Source organism: Macaca fascicularis, chromosome 9 (genome assembly GCF_037993035.2).
Source record: "Macaca fascicularis isolate 582-1 chromosome 9, T2T-MFA8v1.1".
Lineage (NCBI taxonomy): Eukaryota > Metazoa > Chordata > Mammalia > Primates > Cercopithecidae > Macaca > Macaca fascicularis.
Window position 1 is genome coordinate 66185925 of NC_088383.1, and position 13286 is coordinate 66199210.

The 13286-nt window shown below is 47.9% G+C and overlaps 1 protein-coding gene across 2 annotated transcripts in view; it reads right to left on the minus strand.

Annotated features, from left to right (window-relative positions):
- Window positions 1–13286, minus strand: part of SH2D4B (SH2 domain containing 4B) — a 120075-nt gene that overhangs the window by 33510 nt on the left and 73279 nt on the right. Inside the window, exons 5-6 of one of the 2 annotated variants that reach the window (XM_005565277.5) lie at window positions 9637–9853; window positions 3846–3970 (exon numbers count right to left, since the gene is read on the minus strand). In XM_005565277.5, coding sequence (XP_005565334.3) covers window positions 3846–3970; window positions 9637–9853 — 342 coding nt within the window. Of the gene's footprint in view, window positions 1–3845; window positions 3974–9636; window positions 9854–13286 lie in introns of both variants that reach the window. The other variant, XM_045399973.3, reaches the window with a different exon arrangement.

Genomic DNA, 13286 nt, shown 5'->3' on the forward strand with positions numbered 1-13286 from the left:
CAGAAAACATTCTTAATAATTGTAGATACATGTCAAATTTCGAAAATAGATTTTTTTCCCCCAAAGCCAAGCTTGTATGTACTGGCACTTCTCGCAAGTAGTTATAACTACAAATCTCTCTCACAATTCCTGGAACATAACAATGAACAAAGGAGAAACAAGGAGTTACCATCACTCTTTGTAACCCAGGAGACTTTACCTAGAACCCTGTGGTCCCAGAGAAAAGCCTGTTGCCGGTGCCCTCTCACTCTGCCCTCTGAGCCCATTTCCCCAAACCTGATTTCCCAAAGGAGGTAGAGCCTCTGGTGGTTGACCCCAGACCCCAGGAAACATCAGGAAACACACTGGCGTGGCTTTTTATGGTGGACAAAGCACTGCTGTTGGCTCAGTCTTCCTAAGTGTCCTGTGAAGTAGATGTTACAACGCCAGTTTCACAGATGGGGAATTTAAAGGACACATCCAAGGACACAGAGCTGCTAAGTTCTAGAATGGACCCCATATCTTCAGATTCTCTGTCTACTTGCTGTTTGGATAACACTGGCACAAATCCACATGTGTTTGAGGAAAGGGAAGGAAATCATCCGAGTAGTCATGTTTAACCTGCATCTGAAATCTAACTAAATTAACTAAGACTCTTCTATCCAGGAAAGAAAAGACTTGTATTGGGATTCTGACAGATTACATTATTGGCTCAAATTCTTCTTCCCTCCCTGTTGCCACACCCTTTGACATAGGACTCTGCAGTTCCTTGTAAGAAAAAGACAGAATATATTTTCCCATTCCTCAGTTCTGTGAGGTATTAAGGCAAAGCGACAAGGTGCTGGCTCTAAGACTAGGGCTCAAGAGCCTGGCATGCTTCCAATTGCTCTCTGATGTCTGTCCTGTCACCATGAGAAGAGCATGCCTGAGCTGGCCCACTGGTCCCAGGAAGAGCGTAAGAGTTCCATGGTACAGAGATGCCCCAGCTGAGATGCCCAACCAAGCCCAGCGAGAGCCAGGTCCCCTGCCAACTTGCAGCAAAAACTCCTTAACAATTAGACTGGTGCAGGCCACCTGCCCCTGTAGGAATTGGTACAGAGGAACTCCTAACCCCTCCATCAGGGAATTCCTATATTGAAAGAGAAGTTGGAACACACTCACTGTTCCAGACTTCGGGATTTTACGAGTGAGTAAAGTTGGAAAAAAAAAAAAAAAAAAAAAAGCAGCGGTGGGGGAGGTCCTGGGTTGCTAACTTTTTGCTTTTTCAAGCAAAGGCAATATATAAAATTAACCATGACTTACTATCACCATCAATTCATAAAAGATAGGACATTTTAACACTAAAACTGAGGAAAGGATATAATCTTAGAATATGACACAATCCTTTCTAAGCAAAGTTACTTGGCCACCCTCCATATGTGAGCCTTTTTCTTTCCTTCTGTCACAGATCAATGAAAATTCTGTCACCAAATAGCTCCAGCCTGTGTAACAGCAACTTTTCTGCACGCTTTATGGTAGAACTGTCAGAAGAACATGAAATTAGCTACATAAATTATGAGACTTAAATCTTGGTTCTGTTGGTTCTGTGACAACATAAAAGTTACCTTAAAAAAAAAAAAAAGTCAAAGAAGAAAACAAAGCTAAAAATAAATTTGAGCACCTCGGTCGTACCTTCTCCACTGGCTACCAAAGGCAGTTGGAGCACCCGGCACAGCTGCCCACCCTCACCCACGTGCCACTCCTGAGTGACACTCCGCAGCTCCCTAAGATGCCAGTGCTGCTCTTCCGTGACCATAGTAACGTCTGAATAAAAAGCACAGTGATGACTTAAATGGAAGCTCTACCGGGGCTACAGGGACACATAACTGGAATAGAAGGGAGAGGCAGAGAATCCCCAGCACCAGCTCCAGGGACACACGGCTCAGTCAGCCATGAGTGCTGTCTTCTCTCTGAACCCTAAAGAGCCAGTCCAACCTTCTTCCAGATGTGTGGTGACCTGGGAGAAGAAAGAGGTCTGAAAGTGGACGGTGGTCACAACAGACTAGATTATCCTTCAAAACTATCCACTGTAACACGGACGCCACTTTGGCTCTGGCTAACAGAATGTGAGCGACAACCTCACGTCAGTGCCCTACAAAAGCTTTAGGAGCCAATGTGTGGTTCTCCAAGTCCCTCATTTCCCTCTGTCGTGAGATCATCACCGTTTTCTTTTTTCCTTTTTTTTTTTTTTTTTTTGAGACGGAGTCTCACTCTTATTGCCCAGGCTGGAGTGCAATGTTGCAATCTCGGCTCACTGCAACCTCTGCCTCCCAGATTCAAGCAATTCTCCTGCCTCAGCCTCCTGAGTACCTGGGATTACAGGGGTCTGCCACCACGCCCAGCTAATTTTTTTTATATTTTAGTAGAGATAAGGTTTCACCACGTTACCCAGGCTGGTTTCAAACTCCTGACCTCAAGTGATCCTCCCGCCTCAGCCTCCCAAAGTGCTAGGATTACAGGCATGAGCCACCGCACCCGACCGACCATCAGCATTTTCAATAGAGGCAGCTCCTTCAGGCTGAGGCCCAGACTAAAGTCTGTAACCAACTCCTAAAGGGCATGTAACATGGGTAAGAAATAAACCTTGACTGGTGGGGGTCACTGAGACTTCAGAAGCATTTGTGACCGAGGCATATCCAATCTGACCTACATGACATGGATGCTATTCACTGGGTTGGAGAGCTCAACAGCAGTGGCAACAGGGGAAGGTGGCGAGCTCGTCTTGGAGGTATTTCTGTACTTGGTCCCTGGGGGAGAGGCAGGGGTGTGGGTTGAATACAGAGATGCCTAAGACATAAGGTCCCTGACCTCACCAAGCCTAAGACCGGCTGGGAAGGCTAGCCTGACCCTCACATGTGTGGCTCTAGATTTTCAATGCAGAGAAGCAAGGGCTGTTCTTTGGAACTGGAAAGCGTGGGATCTAATCCCAACCCAGACATTTTCTTCCCACCTTCATCCATTCTTCCCATGGATACTTACTAACCCAGGGACCGGGAAAACAAACAAGGTCCTTAACCTCACAGGCTCACATTCAGGTGGGAGGACAGACAATAAGAAAATCTGATAAATACCAACTGGGCACACTCTCTCCAGGAAATGAGCAGGGTGAGCTGAGGGACACTGGGGAAGGCTGATGTAGGTAAGAAAGTTCAGGAAAGGCCTTTCTGAGGAGGGGGATGTTTGAGATGGAAAATGAGAATGTGTCAGCCATGCAAAGAGCTGCCGAAGAACAGAAAACGTGAGTAGAGCCACAGCAAGCACAAAGCGTCTGAGACGGGAAAGAGGATGGCTTGTTTGAGGAACAGAAAAAAGGCCAGAGTTTTGGAAACAAGGTGGGCAAGGAGGGGCTTTCAGGGAGCCACCCTGCCCTAATAGTCTATGTTTAGGTGATGCTGACCTCTTCATTCAGCCATCTGTCATCTAATCAACAAGCACGTATCCGGAGCCTATAGTGTGACAGGCTGTGGCCAGGATCCGGGGATGGGGGTCCTGCACACCAGGAACTCATGCAACTCTCAGGGCTCACTGTCTTATGACCACAAAGAAGATGCCTCTGAGGAGCCCTTGATGGCTACGGAGGCTGCGAGGTGACGGCAGTGGGCAAGAGCCATGGTCATCCCTTCCCAGAAGAACTGGGAGTGCTCGTTCAGCATCCCTGGGGCCTGCAGCCTCCTGGACTCCCGCTGGGAGATATCGGGGGCAGAATGGAGATTGCATGAAGTCCTCTGTCCCCTGATTATAACAGTCCTTCAGCACCCCTTCCCAACCCCAGAGAGAGGCAAGGATGTGGAAATCATCTGGCACAGGGCCCAGAAAAATGGTCCTACCATGGAACCAGGGGGCGATGAACTTGGTGTTCCTCTCGAAGCCAGCTCCGCGAGGCAGCTGCTCCTCCTTAAACCAGCGGACGATGACATCTCTGGAGACTGGGCGCAGCGGGCGCTCCCAGGTCCTGCTGAAGAGAGAGAAAGTGGGGAGGGCAGAAGATTAAGGAGGGAGAAAGGGCAGAGGGAGAGGAAAGAAGAGGGGAAGGAAGGAAAGAGGAAGGGGAGAAGAAGGTAAAAGGAGGAGGAGGAAGGGGGGTGGAAGAAGGGGCAGGAGAGAGCCATGAGAGAATGAATAAGCACGGTGCCCACATCCATGCCTACAAAGAGGATTAAAACAGCCCAAGTACTTGAAGGCATTTTGCAGATTATAATGTACCACCTGTTATTGTTTATTTAAAAGAAAACTGTTACCGATTGCTTCAAAAAACAGCCACACAGTTGGGAATGAAAAGAGGCTAGGAGGGGGTGTCTGAGGGAAAGAAAAGGCACATTTTCCCTCGAGCATGGCCAGGGCATAAATACCAGCATGGATGAAGGAGGCTCCTGATGGAAAGTAACTGAGTGTGTCCCATCCCCTTCTCTCCCTCAGAAAGAATTCTGGGTCTTATCCCCTCCTTACCTCTCCCTCCCCGCCCTCTGAGGGGATGCCTGCCTTTGCCACAACTCCTGTGCTTTTGTAAGGCAGAACCAGGACAGTGAACAGAGAGAGAAACCGGAGAACCTCAATTTGCTCTGGAAATGGCTGAGATTCCCTGCCCAGAAAATAAAAAGTATATGACAGAGGAAACGGAGGCAGAAGGAAACAAAACTGCACATTGGTTACTACGGATGGAATGGATGAGGGACTGAAGGCATGGAGGGCAGGAAGAGGGGCACGGGAAGAGTTCAGACGAGGGAGTAGATACGTTTTAAAGTTCTCACAGGTGAGCCAAGATCGTCACTGTTTTCGTGTCTGAACTGCGGTTCCCAGATGCGTACACAGACTGTGGCGAAGTGAGACCCCACTGCACTCGGGCTACACTGAAAGCATAGTAAGAGCTGGCAGCACACGACACGTGACAGGCACCCACAACTATGTGGTGAAATACAATGCAGTAACACCACGGTGCATGAAATCATGGCACAAAAGTACAGCATCTGGGCCAGGCGCGGTGGCTCACACCCGTAACCCCAGCACTTTGAGAGGTCGAGACCAGTCTGGCCTGGTCTACTCCCTCGTCTAAATTCTTCCCGTGCCCCTCCTCCTCCTGCCCTCCATGCCCTCAGTCCCTTACCCATTCCATCCGTAGTTACCAATGTGCTGTTTTGTTTCCTTCCGCCTCTGTTTCCTGTGTCATACTTTTTATTTGCTGGACAGGGAATCTCAGCCATTTCCAGAGCAAATTGAGGTTCTCCGGTTTCTCTCTCTGTTCACTGTCCTGGTGCTGCCTTACAAAAGCGCAGGAGTGGCAGTGAAACCCCATCTCTACTAAAAATACAAAAATTAGCCAGGCGTGGTGGGAGACACCTGTAATCCCAGCTACTCAAGAGGCTGAGGCAGGGGAATCGCTTGAACCCAGGAGGCAGTGAGCTGAGATCGTGCCACTGCACTCCAGCCTGGGCAACAGAGTGAGACTCTGTCTCAAAATAATAATAATAATAATAATAATAACATAGCATCTGAGGAACAAGGCAACAGCCCACCTTGAACAACCACAGCCTCTTCGCCATTTCCAACTGAGTGACAGGGGCCTGGTAAATTCTTATTTTGTTGTTGTTATCCACCTAATAGTACTGGCATTTAGAATTCACGGTTATCCTTGTTTTTTATAAAATCAATGTCAGCTGTCCTCTCATGTGATCTCCGTATTTGCCCTGTACCCACACTTTGACACTGTGCTCAGCGTACCTCCTTACAAGCCCAGAATAAATCCACAGGGCATTTCTTTACTCGCCCTAAACTGAATACACTCACACATGCACACGCATGCACACACACAGTAGCAGACACTGTAGATTTGAGAAAAGATGTCAGAAGGACAGAGGGTGAGGTTACATCGCAGCTTACAGCCGTCATCAGTAGAGTTGGCCTCCACACCCTGTCTTCCCACTCACTGCCACTCTGGACCTTCCTTTACCCTCTACAGCCCTACAGCCAGCCGGCCTATGTTCCCAGTCCTCACACTCTTCCTTCTCAGTAAGTTCAAATGTCTTTCGTCTTCATTAAGCAGTGCAGGGCAGCCTGCTTCACCCAGCCTCTTCCTCCACATTTGCATCCCCCAAAAAATAGCTGTGCTTGGTGGGGAAAAACTCCTCCAGTTTCTAGGACTCGCTTTCCTTACAAGGCAATAGGAAGTTATATATAACAGCAAAAAATAAATTCACACACTCTTGTCCCTCTGTTTCTAAGCAGTCGATTTGAATTCGTTTCTAAGCAGGGAATCTGACTCCCCCAGAACATAAATGCTACATTTATATACCTTAAAATTTTGATCATTCTATATAAATTAGATAGTTTGCACTTCTTTTTTCTTTTTCAGCTAATCTATGGTGTTTCCCCTGTTATAAAGCCTTCAAAGAAGTCACTTTTAGTTCCACAAAACATTCCAATGAATTGACTTAACCCAAATTCACTTTAAACAATTACATTGCTTCTTTTTGCCATTATTAATAATGCTATGATAATCATCTTTGCACTTTTTCCAATTTGCAGATAATTTCCTTAGCATAGATTCTAGCAGTGAAATTACTAGCCAAAGTCATACTAGCAGTAAAGAGTAGGGCCTGGGTAAAAAGACACGTGAACAGCTTGTGTATTGGTCCACAAGAGCTGACTGTTAAATTTTCAGGAATTTTCTAAGCCAGTTAAACATAGCCATCATTAAAAGTTAAATGTAATAGGCCAGGCACAGTGACTCATGCCTGTAATCCCAGCACTTTGGAAGGCTGAGGTGGGCAGATCACCTGAGGTCAGGAGTTCGAGACCAGCCTGGTCAACATGGTCAAACCCTGTCTCTACTATAAATACAAAAAATTAGCCAGGTGTGATGGTGCGCACCTGCAATCCCAGCTACTTGGGAGGCTGACGCAGGAGAATCACTTGAACCTGGGAGGCAGAGATTGCAGTGAGCTGGGATCGGACCGCCACTGCACTCCAGCCTGGGTGACAGAGCAAGACTCGGTCTCAAATTTTGTTTAAAAAAATTTAAATCTAATAAATATACAATTAAATAAATTTTATTAAAATAAGGATAATAAATACTCAAAACTCAAAACAAAAAAAGCATATAAATACTAGATGTGTATTCTAGGAGGCCACTTGGCCCAAAGCCTCACTCCTGAATCCGAACCTGTCCTCCCATCAGCGGTACGCATCTGCCCTCAGCACAGACAGACGAGGTGTGCTGGCAGGCACCAGAGAGGTGAGAGTAGTGAGGCCATAGGGACCCATCCCATGGGGCCGCCACAGGAGAGAGGCTGGACCTTCTCACTGCCTGGGCCTGCTGCCCTGTGTGTACAGCTGCTTGTCCCCTTTGAGGCTCACTCAGGAGTGAGGCCACTGCTCCCCTATTGGCTGCACACAGCCAGCCCAGAGCCAGGCTGCACCATGGTCCATGTGGCTCCATCAAATGGGCCTGAGGGAAAATTTCTAGGTTTGTTTTAAAAAGCATAGATGGGGAGAAGGCTTTTCTAACTATGCCCTCAAATTTAGAAAATATAAAAGAGGCCAGGAGCAGTGGCTCACACCTGTAATCCCAGCACTTTGGGAGGCCAAGGCAGGTGGGTCACCTGAGGTCAGGAGTTTGAGACCAGCCTGACCAATATGGTGAAACCCTGTCTCTACTAAAAATACAAAAATTAGCCGGGCATGGTGGTGCGTGCCTGTAATCCCAGCTACTCAGGAGGCTGAGGCAGGAGAATCGCTTGAACCTGGGAGGCAGAGGTTGCAGTGACCCAAGATGGCACCATTGCACTCCAGTCTGGGAGACAGAGTGAGACTCTGTCTCAAAAAAAAAGAAAATATACAAGAAAATTTGACCTTGTAACAATCAAGAATTCCTGCACGACAAAAAATTTCATCATGAAAATCAAAAAATAAGTGCCAAACTGAGAAAATATGTTTATCACAGACAAAAGAATCCTCTTCCCTAATCTTATGTAAGAAGTTATTAGATATCAATAAGGAAAAGACAACACAATAAAAAGATAATTTACAACACACTGTGCAGTAGAATACTATGCACCTGTAAAAAAAAAAAAAAACAAAAAAAACAAAAAAAAACCCTAAATAGATAATGTAAGAATTGATACGAAAAGCCTTCCTAAAAACTAGTTAAATGAGGGAAAGCAATCAAAGTATAGAACTCCATGCATAAAATGCCAATTTTTCTCCAAAAAAAAAAAAAAAAAAAGGAGGAATAAGGCCTTTCATGATGGTAACTGCAAAAATAAAGTGAGCGGATACATAAAAAACTAAGAACAGTAGTGACCTCTGGAAGACGGGGGAACAGAGTAGACGGAGGGGGAGAGGGAGGCAGCCATTTCTCAGTACACCTTTTTAAACCTTCTGGTTTGGGAATCTTATACTTGACAAGAAAGGAAACGGTGAGAAGGTGGGAGGGAAGAAATGAAGACATCATCAACTGTCCCTACACTGTAGGCAGAGGGAAAATAAAGTTATGAGTAACCCCAAACCCCAATTAAAGCAAAACTCAGACACCCCTTCATTATCTGGGGGTGACTGGACTCTTCTGCAGATTACTGAGGTTAAGGGAGCCGGCAGGTGCTCACCACCCAGCCTCTGGCCCTCCTGGGGACAGTGGTTGTTCGGCAATGATCTGGGGACCGGAGCACCCAAGAGGAGAGAGGCCAAACCTTGGGGCTGGCCTAAGGTGGGGGCGGGTAGAGGGAAGAGAGGCTCCCTGCAACCTCTTAACCTTTGGTCCTGGCAATTTCGGACAGTCATCTAAGTGCCCTTGCAAACCCTTAGGGGACACAAATGTGTGTGAGGACCCGCCGGCATCCAACCATGCTAAACTGCAAACCTACTATTCCACTTAGAGAAAAACCGGCTTGCCTGGGACTCAGAGTCATCAAGCCCTGTGTCCAGGCTGCCTGGCCATGCTTCACCCATCTGAGGGCTCATTACAAGTTCTTAGCCTGGGGCCCTTAGAGTCTCAAACTGTATGCAAACATTCTAGGTCTTTATATCTGCAAATTTGAGGGGGAAGAAGGTACACAGCTTTCTTCAGATTCTCAAAGGAATCCTTGACGTTAAAAAGGTCAAAGCTCCTAGGGGTGCGATGGCTCAGGCCTGTAATCCCAGTACTTTGGGAGGCCGAGGCGACCGGATCACGAGGTCAGGAGATCGAGACCATCCCGGTTAACACGGTGAAACCCCGTCTCCACTAAAAAATACAAAAAAATTAGCCGGGCGTGGTGGCGGGCACCTGTAGTCCCAGCTACTCCGTAGGCTGAGGCAGGAGAATGGCGTGAACCTGGGAGGCAGAGGTTGCAGTGAGCCGAGATTGCAACATTGCACTCCAGCCTGGGCGACAGAGCAAGAGTCCGTCTCAAAAAAAAAAAAAAAAAAAAAGGTCAAAGCTCTCAGAACTCCAAAGTTATTACAAATCTCCAACTCCCACACCTCTCCTCCCTCTCCTACCCCAGACTAGGGCTGAGGTCCAGAGGGGAAATGCTAGCCCCAAACTACACAGCAAATCTGGGGCAGAACCGGGACTGGGACCCCGGTGCCCCATGCCCTAATCCAAGGCCCTTGCCCCAACCACGCCAACGCGGAGCCTCGACCCACCTGACCGGCAGGGCGAGGGGCTGCGGCGGACCCGGCCCGGGGAGGTGGTGGTAGAGTCTTGCCTCCTGCTCATGGCTCTGGCCGAGCTCCCGGAACATGGAGCTGAGGCCGGCGACCGTGCCCTTCTGGATAGCACGGAGCGAGTGGCGTCGGTACTCGTCTCGGGCGCGCTGGGCTCGGCGGCTCCTCTCCTCATCAGCCGCCTTTGACCGGCGCACTGGAAACAGGAAGACAGCGCGTTAGCCCAGATCCGCAGCCCAGGCAGTGCACTAGGCCAGCTGGGACAGGATGTATTCGGTTGGTGCAAAAGTAATTGCAATGTAGTGGCAAAAAATCGCGGTGACTTTTGCACCAACCTAATAGTCCAAGAACCTGAGGATTCACCTGGCTGCAAGGAAGCTCAGAACCCAGAATCACAGGCAGGCCCCGCCCAGCCCTAGCAGCAGCCCTAGAGCAAGCCTGTCCCTACAGAGGTAAAGATACCCTGACAGTTTAGGGTTGTCTAGTTGTTCCTGTGACGCCATTCTAGAATGGCCAAGCCACCTTGGAGTGGAAATTTCCATCTCCCTGTGTATTTCTTCCTGGGAGTGTCCTGCTCAGAGCAGCTCCTCAAATCCTCTGCCCACTCAGCTCACCTGTCAAGGTGGCCAGCATCTCCAGACACCACCACCGTCACCCTCATTGACAGTGCCAAGCCCTGGGTTTGGTGCCTTCCCTGCATTATCTAAGGGACTTCCCCCAACCACCCAGGGAGGGCACATCACTATTTCTGCTTTATGGGTGAGGAAACCAGCCTCTGAGAGGTTAAGTAACTTGCCCAAAGTAAATCAGCTAATAAGGAGCAGAACCTGGACAGAAACCCAGGTGTGCCCGGCTCTAAAACCCACACAGTTCTTTCCCCCCTCCATGGCCCCATCACTCAAGCAGCTACCTTCGATTTAAAACCCTGTGTATCTGACACCAGAGCTCTTTCCTACTAAAAAACAAAGAAGCATTGAAAGACCATCTGGCCCAACCTCCTCATGTTATTCATGTGGAAACTGAGGCCCAAGGAAGGACAGCAATTTGCCCAACTGGGTAAGCGGACCAGGCCAGGAACCATCCTTCCTCCTACTGCAAGATGAGTTGTTGGAAACACTAGTGTCCCAGTTCTGGAGCCCTTTCTTGGTTTCCCATGACCTTGACAGCTGGTAGGTGAGTGTATGGGTGGGGAGGGGGAAGAGGATCTTTTGATAACTCCAACAGCTTACAAGACTCCAAGACACCCAGCTCTCTAGCCCTCTGTATTCACATATACATGTATTAATATAAGTATATATATATTCATTTTCTTGAGATAAAGTCTCATTCTGTTACCCAGGCTGGAGTGCAGTGGTGTGATCACAGCTCACTGCAACCTCGACCTCCTAGGCTCAAGCAATCCTCCCACCTCAGCCTCCTGAGTAGCTGAGACTACAGGTGTGCGCCACTATGCCCATCTAATTTTTTAAATTTTTTGTAGAGACAGGGCTTCACTATATTACCCAACCTAGTCTTGAACTCTTGTTCCCACCTCAGCCTCCCCAAAGTACTGGGGTTATAAGAGTGAACCACCATGCACGACCTCTTCCATCTTTTTGTGCTCCTCAAGGAAGGGTCCTGTCTCAGCCAAGTGGCCTTGAAAAGACATCTGTGCTTCTAAATCTCAAAGGGAGGTCTGGGACCAGGAAAATGTGGGACAGGGAACAAAACCCATTACAGGCAAATTCTGGAATTAAAACCAATTATTTTGTAGTCTCATTGCATCTTGGCAGGCCCCTATCTGCCTCTAAAATCCAACTATTTTGCAAAAACCTCTTGCTGGCTTTGTTCTTCTAATTGTACCAGGCTAATGCCCCAGCCCCAGTGGGTCACCTTCTCTTCTCAGAGTAAAATCTTAGTCTGTTTCTACTCCAATGCCACTCAACACATGCATAGCAGGCACCTACCAAGAACTGCGCTGTTAGTATTCACAGGATAAAGGTCAGTTGCCCTGTTCCTGAAAGAAAGCATTTCTACTTCACAAGTTGTCAAAGAACACTTTCTGGGAACAGAACATCTCCCAGATCTGAGGAAGGCAGCATGAAGTCTGTCCCTCAGAAGGTATTTATGGAAGTGGCCCCATGGGTGTCCCATGCAGAATATCCACTAGGCTGTGAACTCCACGAGGGCAGGTGGAGAGTCTGCTTTGGTCTATTCATTGCTGTATTCTAGTAACACGGTCGGCAGGTGATACATATTTTTGTATGACTGATGGAACTCAATTAAGTATTTAGCGCTGCACTAGGCCCTGAGTTGGATACAGAGATAATAGTGAAGGAAATCCTTCTTTCAAGGCACTCAGAGGCAAGCTGGGAAAATAAGACCAACAAATATCTCTAGCATAATGAGGAAAGTAGTGAGCAGCATTTAAAAAAGAGACCAATGAAGTACTGTCAAGAGTTTAGGGGCAGCAGCAGCCTCGCATGCTACTAGGGAGCCAGCAGACATCATAGGAAATAATTTGACTGGGTGTGGGAAGATCAATAAGAGTTTTCCAGAGAAAGAAAAGGGAGGAGGCCGTTCCAGAGAGAAAACTGAGGTTTCAGTGGTTTGTCACTCCTTATGTTACAAGACTCCAAGACACCCCTCCCTCTGGCCTTCCATTTTTTTGTGTTCTTCAAGGAAGGGTCTTGTGCCTGCCAAGTGGCCCTGAGAAGACATCCATATGTTGTGGCTTCTGAAACTCAAAAGGGAGGTCTGTGAGTTCCAGACCCTAAGAACACCATGATACCTGCCTTGTATTGTGACGAAAGGCTCCAACAAGGTCAGGGGGCCCCGGGATGGGCTTTGCAGACATTTGACTGCAGACTAAAAACTAGAAGCTCGTGCCCTACAAGGACCATGACTTTTGGAAGATTACAGCCCCTGAGAGACAGTGACATTCAGTGACAGACAGGCAGGCAGGTTGCAGAAGGAAATTATATGCAGACTAGGGTGCCGGGTTTTTGGAATTCAGACAGGTGGGGCCCTGAGCCATTTGTCACACAAAGACTAAACCCATTCTCCTAAAGCCCAGCTCTAATCTTACCACTTTCTTCCTCAAAAGCCTTCAGTGGCTCCCACTGCACACAGAAGAAAATACAAACACCTTGGCCTGCCAAGTAAGACCCTGAGAAGTGCCCTGCCTACTTTCCTTACTTTCTCAGCTCAGTGGGCTCCTTCCCCAGCACACACAAACACACACACACATCCCCCCACACATCATTCTGCACTGTAGCTCCACCACACTCCCACCAAGCTACAAGCCTGCCTCTGTGCAGCCGTGTTCACCAACTCAGACCAACCGGGTCAGCTCAGAGATCTCAGGCCCACCCTACTCCCCTGCCCAGACCGAAAAAGCTCAGTGTCCTACGGAATTCAGATGATCCAGTTACATCCTGCAGAAAAACTCCATGCTTCAAAGCAACATTAATTTGTAGTAATCCCTTGTGTGAATAGAACAATGTCCCTGAAAATTAATGAATAATCCTATAATATGGGGAAAGGCATCAGTAAAGATTTGAATTGTATGTGAATGTGAATGTATTTAAATTCTGCTCCGTGTGATCTTGGGCAACCTGAATTACCTTATCTACACCTTCTTTCCTTGC